This window comes from Heliconius melpomene, chromosome 2 (genome assembly GCF_056956725.1).
Source record: "Heliconius melpomene rosina isolate 202511_hmr_F chromosome 2, ASM5695672v1, whole genome shotgun sequence".
In the NCBI taxonomy this organism is placed as follows: domain Eukaryota; kingdom Metazoa; phylum Arthropoda; class Insecta; order Lepidoptera; family Nymphalidae; genus Heliconius; species Heliconius melpomene.
The window spans coordinates 4455616-4473251 of NC_140390.1; the positions used below are offsets into that span (position 1 = coordinate 4455616).

At 32.3% G+C, this 17636-nt stretch overlaps 1 protein-coding gene across 1 annotated transcript; it reads left to right on the plus strand.

Moving 5' to 3' along the window:
• The first annotated feature begins 778 nt into the window (after nt 1-778).
• On the plus strand, nt 779-7051 carry LOC146540476 (pupal cuticle protein-like). The gene is made up of 3 exons (XM_085201410.1): nt 779-924; nt 5999-6242; nt 6454-7051. The coding sequence occupies exons 1-3, from the start codon at nt 913-915 to the stop codon at nt 6882-6884; spliced, it is 687 nt and encodes a 228-aa protein (XP_085057536.1). The 5' UTR covers nt 779-912; the 3' UTR covers nt 6885-7051.
• The last annotated feature ends 10585 nt before the right edge of the window (nt 7052-17636 follow it).

Below are 17636 nucleotides of genomic sequence, written 5' to 3' on the forward strand. Positions count from 1 at the left end.
ATTTAAAAGAATTTAAAGTTAAAAGAAATTTACTAATTTTGAGAATATAACTAAAAATAAAAAAAATATTATGTATTTCTATAAATATACATAATTGGTAATATTTTTATAACTAACTTTATAACAACCATACTTTTACATTTTATTTTATATAATTTAAAAACACTCATTTGAAATGGAACTAATTTAAAATGTAATAAATACATATCAGAGAAAAATACTGAAAAATCGGTGAAATATGTCTGTACAAGCATTACATAAACCTCATTATCGGTTAACGTCTGTGTGCTCTATTTTTTACGTACAAACCATACAAAAGACATCAACGCGTCCGTCGTCGTCCCGTTTCGTTCGACTTGTATATTCGTAGCCTTTTGCTTATGGAATTTAATTCATTAATCTCTGTACATATTTATTTATTATTATAATTTTCAAAAACAGCATTAATAAAATTGAATTATAAAGCACATATGTTAATAATTATTGTTTAATTTTCAGTTGATTTTATTTTTATTTTTGTTAATAAGTAAAGAAAAATATTTTAAAAAATCGTGTTCTGACAAGAAATATCTAAAAATAGATAAAAATTATAGTAATTTGTTAAATATTTATATGTATAAGAATAATAATTAGTAAATAAAACAAAAAATTAACCCTCAAAAACATCCCTTACCGTGAAGCAGCGATCACGCATCACAATTAGAGTTACGGCATTGCACTTAATTGTTTCCAATTACGTACCACCTAGCGGGGTGCCACATATATAAGGGGGCGGTCTCGACCCAACAGCATTCCGACTTCAGAGGTGGTTGTGTACACACGCTTAGGCGAAATTCTCTAGGCGAGTACTGCTTACAGTAGCGTTTAGTCAGTTCGTTTGAGATCTCCAGAATTAGTTTAAGAAATATCATCATGCAGTCGATGGTGAGTGTGTACTTATTTTTTTACTATGTGTATTAAATAACATATATTTAATTTTTAATAAACTGTATTTTTATATATGAGTCAGCAAAATAGAAATTTATATCGTATCTAATAAGAATCTGACAAGAAAATAATTCTTAAGGTAATTGGACATGATAAACGTATAGAGTATTTATAGATGAAATTGTATTATTCGTTATATATTAAAACATTCATATGTTTCTTCTAAAATTATTATATTAATAGAAAAACAAATTCTAATATAAACAACCATACGTATAAATATATTTAACTCACGACAATGCCGAAGGCGGGCGGATAAAAGGCGGATTTACATCTAATAAATGCTTAAATACGATGTCAAGGTTGTTTTTAAGAAACAACAAGGTATTTGTCTGAAGATTCTAATTGATTCGAGTATCCGCCTAATTGTCGCCTACGGCTGTTTCCGACTAAAGCAGTTAGTCATTGTTTCATTATGTATTCATTTGAATTACATTAATAAAATATAGATAGAATATAGATATATAGATAGATAGAGCATAGAAGTATGAGTGATAAAATAGTTTATTAGGGTTTAATGGGGGGGGAAACATTGGGCGGGCGCGCTCAGATCTTTTCATTCAAATTGACATATTCACGTAACATTCCTTAAATACCTACTAGATTCCGTTGACTTTTAAGTCATATTCAAGACAACTGATATATTTGGTGACTGGGTGCAATAGGAACCCAAGGCACCCACTTTTGTCGGCTTTCTCCACTTGGTCATAGTCTCATAACAATCATGCAATATTGACCGCAAATTGGCCGAACACACAACCTGTTGAGCGTGACGCGAGAAATCAGAAAAGAAAATCAGAATTTTTACTTACGACCTTCGTAACCATAGCACTTCCCAACACCCACTACTTCCCTTCTTGGGTAATGCAACAGGCTTGTTGTGCACCAGTTCGCCGAATGATAATTCCGAACTGTTGCAACATATATTTGCAACAGAATGCAAAGGCGAGTCGATATGAGGTCCACGCCTCAAATTATACACTTGCGCTTTGTTGCCCATGAAAAGATATAATTGTTTTGAAATGTGATATTGTTTTGTTGTTTGCAATATTTGTTTTTATTATAGGTTCTTTTAAATTAATGTAAAATATAAATTAGTAAACGATTATTTCTAGGGACTGTGAGTGTAAACGTGACAGGGTGTAGGTTCGATTTCTACTTGAGGAAATTTAGTATTTCCATTTATTAGCTCTGGTATTAGAGCGCCACTCAACACCCAATACCTTCAGTATTCAGTAACTTTGGGAACAGGAGAAACGAATCTTAATGAGAGAACGGTGTTACTTAACACTAGGTTCCTAGGTTCCCTTTGTCTACTCCGCAATGTGCCGTCAAAAAAAACAATTATTCAAATCGCCACCCACCAGAACTCGGACCTTTGATATTCTCAAAGGTTAAAGGATCTTATAAAAGTCACGCCGCTCCTAATGGGAATTAGATTAGACCTTTACTTTGACCATTGGTTATATTGACATTTCATATTGTAGATTGTACAGAATTGGACTCCTATATATTTATATATAAAAAAATAAAGATAATAGGTCTGTTTATACATATTTATATATATTACTGATAATCATATTAAATAAATTAAAAGAATATCTTTAAACTGTTATATATGTCACTTTGAGACCATTCATGGCTCTGGGGCACAAGCGAGTGACAGATTGTGGGTTCGATTCCCACTTGTGGAAATAAAATATTAAATATTTACATTTCTTCATTCTGGTGTCAAAAAGACTACTGTTAATTTATTTTTTTAACTGTACTCTATGGTTTCCATTTCTTTTAAAGTGCTTGTAACAATATGGTTTCGATGTTTTTAAACTCGATTACGCCTTCAAGGTGCGCAATAAACGGACAAAAAGTAAATTACCTATATTGTAAACTGGCCTAATTTTCTAATTAAAACTTTAATTGCGTATGTAAAAAGTTAATTGCCTTTATGAAATGTTCTAGCGAACGCACAAATGAAACATTAGGCAGATGATAGGCGGAGGGAACGTAGTGTTAACATTCCATACTTATCGTTTACTTCTGAAGGTATTTTCAACGCCGCGCCGCGCCTCGAGATTAGAGGGATGAAATTAAAATATTAATAATTTAATTTCCTCAAGTGGAAATCGGACTCACAACCTGTCTCATTTATAGTCACGCGACCCACGGCTGGTTTCGAAATACCTTTTTTATATAAGTGGAGACAAATAACGTAAATCTAATAGGATATTGTCATTATCGATTTTAAAGTGTAATTTTTCTCACTAACCCAGTTTCAATAAATATAAAGTAGATTATGAACAGATATTTTATTATATTCATAGTTTCATCAGTATTACCAATTCGTCATACATTCGCAATCAGAACTCACTGTACAATATTATTGTTCGAACCGCATTGAAAATTGTAACATTTTTAGAAATATAGCCAGATTTCTTAGGTAGTCTTTTTTGAGTGCGAAAAATTATGCCAAGGCCGTAGTGGCGCAGCGGCAGAAGGGTGTGACTGTAACGCAATGGTTGTAGGTTCGATCCCCACTCGAGGAAGTGAAATATTTAATCACGTTTATATTTCCATTTCTTCGCCCTGGTGTCGAGGGAAAGTTCTGCCACTCAATGCCTCCAGAATTCGATAGAAAGTGGGGAACGGAGTGTCTTAACACTAGGTTCCCTCTGCCTACATGATGAAAAATAAAAAAATGTATATATATATATATATATATATATATATATATATATATTTCCAACAAAATATATAATTTTGATTTTAAACATACCTACTTTACTTTTCTACAAATTTAATTATTTAGAGTAGAGAGCTGGCTTTTGTGGTTTACTTCTATAACAAGGCTTCAAAGCGTGTGATGAATTTTGTAATATAATATACTAAATTATTTATTCTGTAATACAAGTTAATATAGGCTTTGTTGATAACAGTGTTGTTAATGATCTAGTTCGTAGTTATCGGTGGCTGTATCTAGGTGATAAATAATCGGTAAACCACGGCTACTGTTAATATCAGTTTAGACATTTTCTCACGTTTAAAATATATATCTATATATATAAAATCGAAAGGAGTGAGTACTCATCACGAAATCTCAGAAACTACAAGTGTTAGAAATCTCAAATTTTGCATAGGAGTTATTTATAGGGCGTAGGTGCTCGCTAAGACGGGAATTTGCAATATTCGACTTCTACGGGGTTGTTTTTGGGGTCGAAAGTCTGTATGAAACTTCGTTACTACAAATGATAGGAGTCTCAAATTTTGCATAGACGTCACTAGGACGTAGTCATGGAGACAGAAATTAATAATAACATAGTTCACGCGGGTGAAACCGCGAGCGGGCCGCTAGTTATTATATAATTTTAGATATATGAGGCCAGTCGTGGCGCAGTGGTTCAAGGGTGTGACTGTAATGTGACGTTGTGGGTTCGATCCCAACTCGTAAATGAAAAATTTGGAAAATTTGGCGGAATGTGGGGTACGGAGTATCTTAACACTATGTTCCCTCTGCCTACTCTACTATGTGCGGGATACAGCGTGAAGCTGATTTTTTTTAAAGTTTTAATTATATTATATTACATATATATCTTAAGCATTTCCTATACATAACTTTGCTCTACATCTTATATAAGGTTCCGTATTTAATCTAAGATAAATTAGTATTGTCTGGTCTTGATTTACTGGTTTCTTAGCTTCCCTCTTACGCCTATTACGTTGTACGTACTTAACCACGCCTTTCGTATTTAGGTTATATTATATAGATGTTATAGTTATATTAGATGGCCTATTCAGTTCTGTTGCATTGATTATTACAAAAACTCACTATAAATTTTTAATTTCGATAAAAATATTTTTCATAATAAACTATAAACTTAAAATAACAAAATAACTATATTACACTGGATTACATTAAATTTGAATTTATTTTATTTTCTTACCAGTTCATTTTTAAATGTTTAGAAATATAAATTTTCGACACGTTACCTAATTTCATGCAATTTCTCAACAATCGCTCGGTTAACTTTTTACGTTTCTCGTTCATTCACATACAGCGATCTAGTTTAATGTTGTAACGAGATTATCGTAAAACAAAGTGTACGAACAATTAGACATTTACATCAGTGCAGTGAAATAGCTGTGTGAAAAACGGAGAAGCGGAAAAATAAGTTTTTAAGCGAAATACAAAATTCTTCTATAAAAAATGTATATTTATATTTGAAGTAAGAAAGAATTTTGTTTTGAGGTTCACCCTGTATCATGCATATAGCACGGTAGGCTGAAGAAACCTAGTGTTAAGACAATTTTTATTACTATTGTAAAATTGACAATTTTTTCATACTTTAACACAACACTGAACGTAATAACTAGTTGCTAAAGGCAATTAGATTTATACGAGCTTAGTGAACCGTGTCAAAAAGAATATTCTAAAAAACATGAACAAGCCCAAATATGTATTACTATTAAGAGTTTCATATTTTTATGACAATGTAATGAATAAGATCAATTGAGGCCAGCCTTGGCGCAGACGAGCGTGTGATTGTAAATACGACAGGTTGTGAGTTCGATTCGCACTTGAGGACATTAAATATTTAATATTTTCATTTGTTCAATCTGGTGCCTGGGTAGAGCGGCGTTCAGTTCCACCACAACACACAATGCTTCCAGCATTTTGGTGGAAAGTGGAGAACGGAGTGTCTTAACACTCTCTCTTCTTATCCTGCTACATGCGGGATACAGCGTGATAAAGTCCGTGTCGGTGCTTCAGTTATAGCAGCTATCAATAAATATGACAGCTGTCGTCAATTACATGTAATTGGTCTATGTCCATAACTCAGCCTGGCTTCTGAGATACAGATCGATTACAACGATAATGGTATTTAGCCTTTTTTGGATAAAAACTTTAATGGTTATTTAATTGTCCAATACCTTTACAGATAATTTATATTACTTTAATACAAAATAGGTTACAATGTAATGAAGTAGTATTAATATTGTAAATTTCTTGTTCTAGATCATCTTTGCCGCTTTCTTCTGCCTCGCGCAAGCATCCTACTACCCTGGCCCTCCTGCGCACATACAGCTCAGTTCTGATGGCAAGTATGTGCTGGACACGCCTGAGGTAGCACACGCCAAGGCCGCCCATCTGGCCGCACATGCACAGGCCTCCAACGTTCACGGTGCCTGGGCTCCCGCCGGAGCGTACGTTGCTGGTCCCGCCTATGGTGCTGGTGGCCACTACGGAGCTCCCGCTGCCGGTTAGTACAAAAAAAATATCCATATACTATTTCAACAAATACCTCTTCAATTAAAATTAATATGTGTATGAATAATAGGATTTTGCTTTACATAGACTTTAGACGTTAATATTCTTTACAAATAAGCTGCAATTAATAAAATTATGTAAATGCAATTAAGTAAATACTGTACACAGTAAATACTATATATTTAACTTATTTTTCTATGCAGGTCTCGTGAAATACGGCCCAGCTCCCCTCGCTCACGACGGCCGCGTCATTGACACCCCCGAGGTCGCCCACCTGAAGGCCGCCCACATCGCCGCGCACTCTGCTGCCGCTGCCAAGGCCGCGCACGGCGGCTACGCTGGCATCGGTGCCGGGCTCGGCGCTGGGTACGGAGCGGGTTACGGCGCGGGCGCAGCTTACGGTGCGGGTGCAGCCTACGGCGCTGGGTACGCTGGCGGCTACGGCAAGTGGAACGGACCCCAGGCTCACATCCAGCTCACCCACGACGGACAATACGTGGTAGACACCCCTGAGGTCCAACACGCCCGTGCTGCCCACTTCTCCCAGTACGCCCACGCCGCGCAAGCCGCCGCCTCCTCCCCCGAGGAGCCCTGGGACGCCCACAGCGGACACGGCGCCCACGGCTGGCACTAAATCCTACCTCCGACATAGCCCAAACACTGCCTGAATATATTTTTATACAAAACGTAAAGAAAAAACCAAAAAAATGTTAAGCTGTATAAAGTTGAATGACCTGTGTATAGCGATGCTAGAGCGATTTTGTACTTAATGTAATAAAACTCTTATAATGTTACAAAGAATTGCATTTTTCTTTCACGTAACCGTCAATTAATTTAATATTTTCAATTTTATTATTTAAATTTTATTAGATTTTATCAAATTATTCACGACATAATTAGAGACGCTAGAGATAATTATATCATTTTTTATTAATTAAATATTTATAAAATTTTAGTTTTTATAAAACAACACATTGAAATTATATTAAATATTTTTAGTTAATTAAAGTTTTAAACCTATTTTTATTGTTACTAAAATAAGAATAAAGAAGTCACTAAAATTAGAAGAAAGTAAGAAATTAGATAAGAATGCTTAATAACACCGAGTATTTTGTAATTGTATGGCGTAAAACTTGATACAATGGGTTTAGGTTCAATCTACACTTGGCGAAAATATTATATTTATATTATTGCCTTTTTTCTCCGCTGTGGTAAGCCAAAGTCCGGCATTGGATTTTTCTACCCACCAAGACAGAACCGAAAATGGACAACAAATATTTTATAATAAGTGTATACAAGTAAATAGTTTAAAAAACAATATTTTCTTAAGAAATATATAAATATAACTTCCTGCTTTATAAATTATAACAGTACTAGATAATGATGAATGAATGCTAATTTATAGTTAGTTAGTTTAACTTAGAGTTAGTTTAGGAAAAAGTTGAGAGCTAAGGAAGTTTTAATTTGCTCTACGAAAATCTAATTAAAGATACTGAAGCCTAGATCTAGGCTAGACTTGTCAATTAGAATTACCTACCTACACAGAAGGACTTTTGTTTTGACGATATTTTATTATAATTTAACTTCATCACATATTCCATTTCTAAAAAATATAGTTTTTTAATCAATGGAAAACGCCTTACAAGTTAAACATGATTCACGAAATGAATCTTTCGATATTGATATAATTTTTTTTAGTATATATAAAATCAGCTTCAAGATGTATCCCGCACACAGCAGGGTAAGTAACGGGAACCTCGTGTTAAGACACTCCCCACATCCACGACATTGCATGTCGAGTGGCGAAACTTAACGCCGCTCTTAGCCTCGAAATATATAATAAATATCATTAAAATAAATAGAATATAAATTAATATTCATCCTTTCTCGTCTCTACTAAAAGAATATTCACATTTAATGGAGTTTAGATACTTTAAAGTAGATTTACTGTATCTTTCTAGCTGTGAGAAATTCGTGAAAATGATTTAACAAACTAAGTTTCAATAAAAAAACTAAGTAAAACCAAGGAATGATTTAATTAGTTGCTTAAAAAACACAGAGATAAGGAAGATGTGGTCGGCCTTAAACATACATATAGCTCCTTAAAAAAATAAATAAGCAATTTTGCAGCAATAAATAATAATAAGTTTATCTAAAATTTCTGTATTTTTTTTGTCTTTTCTCAAAAGCAAGAAACAGCATAGTTTGAAATATAGAACTGTAAAACTATAATTTTCAGAAAAAGATCTCAGACCAATAATAAATCTCTTTCTAAGAACTTTCTTAGCAAAAAATATTATAGTGAAACTACTAAGCCAGTAAAGAATGAAAATAAAAGTACTCATTTAATATTGATAATTCTATATTAGAAAGATTTTTTAAAATTATCATTTTAAGAAATGTAATAGTTTTTATTTTAATAATAATATTTATTATATATATATTTATTATAATTACTGTTTTATAGCTATCGTTATTTTCAACATACAATTTCTATAATATATTATTATTAATTTTTGTTATTCAGCTTCACGCTATCTCGTACAGGTTAGCCAGAGGGAACATAGTGTTAACACACTCGGCAATTAGCTTTTTCATATCTTCATCTTTAGGTTAACCTCACTGTGCCAACATATAGCAAATGTTCCTTTGCGTGAATTAGCTTTGACATAATAGTAGGCCACTCGTGGCGCAGGGCCACAAGCGTGTGACGGTAAACGTGACAGGTTGTGGGTTCGATTGCCGTCCAGGAGTTCCGTCACTCAACAAGGAATGCTTCGAGAATTCGGTGGAAAGTGTAGATGATAAAATATTTATATCAATATGAATTTTCATGATTACTTGTAATTTTAAAGATGCATTCTTCATAAACAATGACCGTCTTGGCGCAGCGGCACAAGGGTGTGGCTGTAACGTGACGGTTGTGGGTTCGATCCCCACTCGAGGAAGTGAAATTATTTACGTTTATATTTTAATTTCTTCGCTCTGGTACCGAGGCAAAGGGCGGCGTTGAGTTCTGCCACTCAATACGCAATGCCTCCAAAATTCAGCAAAAGTGGGGAACGGAGTGTCTTAACACTAGGTTCTCTCTGCCTACTCTGCTGTGTGCGGGATACAGTGTGAAGCTGATAAACAATGACAAAAATTTGATTTTGTAGTTTCGTAAAAATTCAACCACGTAGATTCAGCCAACCTGCCTGCCTGGGGCTGGGAAGCATTAGTAGCTTCTAGCGACAGTGCTACTAAATGGCTGTGATGGTTATTTTCTCTAAAGACATCACATAATTCCATCCATCCATCCATCAGCCTTTTAAAGTCCGCTGCTGGAAAAAGGCCTCCTGCAATGCTCGCCACTCTGGCCGGTCCTGCGCCCTTTGAATCCAACGGGTTCCCGCTGTGTTCTTGAGGTCGTCGGTCCACCTGGTTGGAGGGTGGCCAGTACTCCTTTATCACATAATTATTTATTTTTAACTATAGAGTAATGCTCTACCTTATAGTTGAAAATAATTAAAAAATGAAAACGATACTTTAAATAATTTATAAATTAAAACATTTTCATATACCAATTCTATTAGAGTAAACCATACACGTATAAAATCTTATCATATTATTTTTTTCGTGGTATTTATTTAAAAAAGGCATTCATATTTTTAAATCCTTTTTTTTAAATATTTATATGGTTTAACACAACATATAATACCAATTTGCATACTGATTCAGAACAGTGTACTTTGTACATGCGAGTATACCAATGACGTAGGCAATGTGGAAAACCCATACCCATCATTTTGAATTCTTTGAATATATTGACGGTGTGTTGTTAAAAGTCTAACAAAGTTAAGGAAAGGAAAAATCAAAAATATTTTTGGCAGATATCTAGGTAACCTTCATAAAATTTTGAGATATTATACACAAGTTATTATTTTATTCATAATAAAATAAAACAGTAAAAACAAGTGTAATGTGCAATATTTTTAAAGTTTTTGTTTGCCTGTTTGTCTGTTCGTCTGTTAATGTCGCCTGCTTGTCAGTTTATCTTTTTATTAAACATATAATTAATATATAACATTACCGTGTATTTTTTAGTTAGCCTTACATATCGAAATAGCAATAATGAACGCCATCGAATTGCTTTAATCACGAGTGCTGCAGAAATAGTGAAATATATGTAAGAAAGTGTTCGTACAGTGGTACGAGAAAAATATTAATTTTAATTCATATATTTATTATAAAAAAGTCACACTATAAGTTATAAAAATTGTGAAAATTACAAAGATTTTATAATTTTGAAGTCGGTGCCAAGTAGAACAAACAGGCTTAGTAATTAGATATTGTAGTAAAGGTGTTGTAGCATTAGATTGACACCGACTTCAAAATTATAAAATCTTTGTAAAATTATTTTTCACTTTTTAGTTCATTGTTAGAAGTCGGTTTTTGTTTTTGTTAAAAATTAATTTATTTTACGATTTTAAGTGATGGGTAGATCTTAAAATGATGCTTCTTAAACGAGTGGTGATAGTGGTGGTAGTGGTTGTCAACGAGTGGTTGTGGTTGTCCCATGTAAAACTTCATTTAATTAGGTATTATTTTTGTGCAAAGTAACATTTTGGTATATTGACAAGAACACACATAAAAAGTATTCGGGCGAATTGGGAATCTCCCTTTTTTGAAGTTGGTTGAAAATGAGAACATCCTCTTTTTTGAGGTTGGTTGAAAAGAAATGCAACGATCAGGAATCTCACTTCTGACATCAATTTAAAAAGTTTTTTCTTGTAACTATTACAGTATAATCAATTTTTTACCAAAAAAACAAACTTTCTCAATTTTCTCCGGATCTCAAAATCGAAACCTAACCAAACTTTCACCAAATTATCCTTGAAGTGTATCCTTTCAAATAAAAAAAGAATCATCAAAATCGGTTGGCGCGACATTGAGTTATTCGGCTATTAGTCGCGCACATGCCTAATGCAAATTTAAGACTTATGTGATTTTCTCATGGATATCATTGTCAGACATGGACCAAAAAAAAATGGGACCATTCGGGAAGCTATACCTTTCAAATAAAAAAAAAATATCAAAATCGGTTCACCCAGTTAAAAGTTATGAGGTAACAAACATAAAAAAAAAAATAAAAAAAAAAATTAAAAAAAATACAGTCGAATTGATAACCTCCTTTTCTTACAGAAGTCGGTTAAAAACTTTTTAAAAATAGAAACGTGTTCTAAATTTAAATTTAAAGGTACAAAATTATCATTTTAGCTTATGAAGCATGACAAAACGAAGATACTATTTTTCATGATGGCATTGGATTTCTTCAATTGAATTAATTTATTAATTTAGTTTATTATACATTTTCAATTATTTAAGTTAGTTTATTATACTTTTAGTTTCCCTCTGTATCCCGCATATACTAGGGTAAGCAATGGAAATCGATTATGCCACGAATGGCCTCAACTTAAACGTTTTTCCAAATAATTATAATAATTTTAAGGCCAGTAGTGGCGCAAGGACACAAGCCTGTAACTATAAGCTATAAGCGTGACTTGTTGTGGATTCGATTTCCATACAAGAAATAGAAATATTTAATATTTTCATTTCTTCGGTCTCACCACTCTACATGCAATACCTAGAGAATTCAATGGAAGGAGGGGAACGCAAGAGTCTTGATGGGAACAGAGTGTTTAATTTATTATGTAATCATTTTCTCAAGCTTAAATATTAAAAAGGCCTAACTAATGAACCTTCTAGGAAAACTTATCAATTTGTTGTGCATACAGATTGTTTACTTATAACTTTATTTAATGAATTTATATTAAAAAATAAATAAATAGTCGAGGCAAGTAGAAATACTTATTTACAAAGTATAGTGTTAAGGAAAAACGTTTTTGCTAATATTTTTTTACTGAAACTACAGTATATTCTGCTCTATCTAGCCTACATTGTGATAACGTTAAAAATATGCATTTATAAGGTAAAAATAATGAAGCGCGACGCATACGAATTTGTATTAATTGTCCTTGTATTTGAATGAGTACTATAATTTTCTTTAAAATTCAATAGACAATGGTACTTTGATAAATATGCTATTAGGGTTACCTACCTAAGCTATTAGCATATTTATCGTCAAACATATTTTTTTGGTATATATTTACATTGTTACATATTAAATTACTAAAATATAACATAATATCTAGGCCAGTTGTGATAAACGTAACAGGGTTTGTGTTTGATTCCCATTCGAGGAAATGAAATAGTTAATATTTTCATTTATAATTTTTAATTTTGAGGATTAATTGTCTAATATGTAGTTAAAACAGCATGTGTACTCACTAACTTGGAAAGTGGGGCTTGGCAGAGGTAGAGCTAAATAAAGGAATATCTTTGTCAGGGCTGATGATTGAGCCATCGGATTCATTTCAGACCTACGTCATTTCAGCTTTGCAACAGACAGAGAAGCAACTTTTTAGATATAGCCCAAAGGTGTAGTAAGCTAAATAGCAATGAGTTGATCACATTTGATGCAGAGCCCATGACCACGGAGGAAGTCCTTCAGCATGTTAAAGTAGGGATACGCGAAGTGGCTGGCAATAGTTGGACTGAAGAGCCGAAGCAAGTCTAGTAATGGAAGGGAAAAGGCTGTTGATGTTGATGATTAAGGGTCCAGGGTGCAAATATTGTCAGTATTTTTTGTATATATAAAATATTCTTCTTAAAAAGAAAGATATTTGTATATTTACTTCCAACCTCTTACTCTTACTCAGACCCAAATCAGATTCCTTCATTGTTCAGGTTTACCGTTAAGAGCAAAACACTGCATGATGTGCACTGGACCAGGAGACTTTTAAACCGACTGGCCACTGGATAATAAAATATCTTCATTAGTCCATAAAATACGGTGGTTTAATTTCAAATACCGTTTGCAATTATTAGAGATTAGAGAAAGCAGAAAAAATACAAGGAAAATTCCTATTAAAAATGTAACGTTACGTGATATTTATGAGAACTGATTGATATAATTTAAATATTAATTTCATCAATATTAATTTAATTTCATATCAAGATTATAAATTAATTTGGGTTATTTTAAAACGAAATAAGGCTATACTTATTTTTTTTGGTGGACGCTCGGCCGTAATATGGCTCGTGACAGTGTCAACCAAATCGATTTGCATTCAAAGATTCCGCCTGGTATTGTTATGTACCGTTAACACTTTTATCGATATTTATTTTTGTATTTTATTATTATTATTATTTGTATATTTCGCTTGTAAATAACAAATAAACTTGCAACTTGGTAGATAAAAAATTTCCTAAGCCTATTATTGTAATGCTTGATTAAAAAGTTAACGTATAGGGTAACACCGGATTCTTTGAAAAAAACCTTCTAAATTCAAAAATATTAGTTTTATATGAATAATGTCATTGAATTTAGTTAATTTAATCCATTATGCTGGATTATTAATTACTTTTGACTTATTAATTACAGATTTTACAGAAATTAGCTTTTCGTGGAACATTTGTTTTGGAAAAAGCCTATAAGGATAGTTGCCTTATTATAGTTGTAAAAATACTAAAAAGTATAGACAGTGCGGGATAGATGCCCTTTATATTGTATAAGCGAAAAATCTATTGCCTCCATGTAACTCATATCGAATTATTAAAATTATTTCGCATTTTTTTAATTTTTTGATCTTTTATATAATAATATTTTTTCAAATATTACCAATTTTACCACTCAAAGGAGATATTTAATATGCGAATTCTTTACTGTCACCAATCTCAGTCAAACTTATATCAGGCATCATCATTTATTTTTAAGAACCTTTTAAGTCCGTTCGCTAATCTTTTAAGTAGAACGGCAATATTGGGGTCTTAATTCTTATAATCTTTGACTTTCCAAAATTCATTTTATGTTCGCTTATGTTTTAAATCTTCTACTTGTTTATTAATTAATTGCTAAATTATGTTATGTTAATGCTAAAGTATTATTACAAACATTCATTATTAAAACGTGGTGAATTCTACTTACTTCCCTTGGAAACTGGGGGGCAGTGTTTTACACTAGGTTCCCTTTACCTACTCTGCTTACGGGATACATGCGTGAAGCTGTAACTAACTAAATTATAACTTATAATGAATTAAAGTTTCGATGGCCTTTTAAATTATAACGCACTTTTTTAACAATACCCACTATGAATTGAAAAAATAAACAATGTATATTGAACTAACATCGAAATGATTTACAACGGTAGAAAACAAATAGAAGTACCAAAATATACTTAATTGACCTCATTATTTTTATTAATCTTTATCTAAGTGGGTTAATTTAAAACTAAATACATATTTTTTTTGCTATCTAAATTATTTTATACGCAGTGGAAATAATAATTAGTTAAATTAATATTGTCTGATTTTCTTAGTAAAAATAAAAAAAAATCTCTTAATAATGTCAGCCATGTCAGTGAATACATAACAGAATAATAGTTTTATTAGTAATTTAGAAAGAAGTAGTTCCATATAATATGATATTGGAATTGAAGCCTGAACTATAGTAGTAGAAGAAAAATTTTAAGGAAATATATATATACATATTAATGGTACACTAAGTATAGAAATAAGGCCAGTAGTAGCAGGAGCACAAGCGTGTGACTAAAAACGTGACTGGTAGTGGGTTCGATTATCACTTGAGGAAATATTTTTAATATTCATTTGCCTACTGCTACATGCAAAATACAGCGTAAAGTTGATAAAAGTATAGAGGTGCTTGCATATTAAATATCTTTGTTCTAAAAATATTTGTCATCAGCCAATTAAATGATAGTTTTCCTGCTCTAGCCCGCAGGGAAAGTTATGATTGCAAGAATTTTAATAAAAACTCTTTTAATTACATTTCACAATATTATAATTTCAAAATATTCATTCAATAATTTGTTAACAGAATTGACGGTATATTTACATATTGTTTTTTTAATTAACTGATATCAAGGCTAAAACTAAAACTAGGATGATATATGCATTTTAACTTTAGTTTGCTTTTGCAATTAAATATTGATTTTAAATATTTCCCAATGTCATGTTTGTTATAGAATCCGTGAAGGTAATAAAGCGATATATTTTTAAAACTTATTTTTTAATATTATCTGTAGTTTGTCTGTATTCACAGGTTCATATAGTTTTTATCATATTTTGTAAGAAAAAAAATTTTAATGTCAAACAAGTGGAACTCGAACCCACAGCCAGTAATATTGATGTAGTAATGTTTTTCTATATAAAGCAATGATATAATGTTTTTAGTACATTTAGGCAGGGTTCCTAATTAAGAGATATTGATATCGATTGACTAATTTAAATATTAACTGCGGTTACTGAAAGTGTGGTTGCGCCTTGTCACCTTTTGTTAGTAATGATGACAAATATAAACGTGTAAAATAATAAGAAATGTATGATTAATAGTTTTGACACAGGTCGTCGAAAAATAAATTATTGTAATTATAAAAAAAATGCATTGGGACTTTCTAGCATCTTTGCTACAGGTAAAATATAAACTAGCGGTATAATTAAGTTTTCGGATAAAACTATTTAGAATTCCATGGATTAATCGGGCAGGCGCCGACCTCATCGAGGTACAGGGTTCAGAGCAGTACCTGGGACTTGCAACCCAAGTATAATTTTAAGAAGACTTATTTAAAATAATCATAAACACTCGACTCCATTTTCTGAGCTCCTGTCTCGACTGCTTAGCCAAATTCTGGCGCAGGGGCATAAAGTGTGCTACAAAATCGGTTGGTTGTGAGTTTGAGCCGAGGATGTGGAGACAAAAGCACGGCGTCAACACTAGGTTCCCTCTGCCTACCCTGCTGTGTGCGGGATACAAAGGGAACTTATATTTTTAATACTATTGCCACCTTCGAAGTATGTTCTACAAATGATAGTAGTTCTAGACAAGTTGAGATTTTTTAGACTAAGATTTTAAACATTACAAAATGTACAAATTACCTCCAAACCTTTTCCTTATCTAACATTAATCGCTTCACGTACATATAATATATTAATAATTTATCATGTTCGACCCCTATCTATTATAATATCTATCTATCTAGAACTTTCCTATGATCTTTTTATGAATCAAAGAGATTCATTATTTTTTGAAAGTCACTTTTTTTGAAAATTAAAGTAATCAATTCTAGGAATATTTAATTTATTTAAGGAAAATAATTGAGGTCAGCCGTGGCGCAGGGGCACAAACGTGACTGATTGTGGGTTCGATTCCTACTCGAGGAAATAAAATATTTATTTAAATTTAGGAGTGTTTTTAACACTAGGTTCTTTCTGCCTTCCCTACTGTGTGCGGGATGCAGCGTGAAGCTGATTTTAATTTAGATTTGAGTTTTATCTGTATGGGTGGCGTGATAATTTTACTATTGCACTTTATAATGGTTGATAGAAATAATAAATGAAAATAAAAGAAAAATCAGCATTATAATATTATACTGGCTCTATAAATTCGTAAAAATATAATAAAATATACAATAAAAAGATAAGAAAAGTAAAAGATAAAAATGTTTAAAGGATCGAAAGTGCGTTTCAATTTCATATATTAGTTTACCTTGGCATTGGTAATGGTCGAGATCTCGGTAACTTGGTCAGCGACATACTTACAGGCTTTAAAGTGTAAAATAAGAGATTTACGACATTTATTTTTTTATTTTCTAAGTAGTTTGATTAATTATCTTAATTAAAATGATAAGCAACCAGTTTAGTTTTTGAAAAGGCGAACTTTTTTTTAACTTAAATTACTAATTTTAGCAAAATATTATAAATATATATTTATTTTGTTAAATAATTCATTTTATTAATTTACTATCGTCGTTGCGAATTTAGCTTAGTACTGCTGTGTTTTAACACTAGGTTTCCCCTTCCTTCCTGCTATATGTGGGATAAAGCAGTTGTTTTTTATATAAAGAAGTATATATAAAATTACAACAAAAAAATCAGTATCACGCTGTTTCCCGCACGCAGCAGGGTAGGCAGAGGGAATCTCGTGTTAACACACTTCATTCTCCACTTTCCGCCGTATTCTAGAGGCGCGATCGCGTGTTGTGTGGAACTTAACGCCGTGATTTGCCTTAATACCAGAGTGAAAATACAAATTTAAATAAATATTTCCTTTTCTCGAGTGGAGATCGAATCTACAACCAGTCGATTTCCCACGACTGGCCTTATTACTACGAAAGAAAATTAAAAATGATATTTGTTATACAGGAGGAAGTTTATAAAATAAATTAGGTATAAATGAAGTCGGTAACCATGAATCTCTTTATCACGAATATGTAATATACAGTATGGGACGAGCGATATAAACAAAAGCGACGCGTGCGCTACGGCC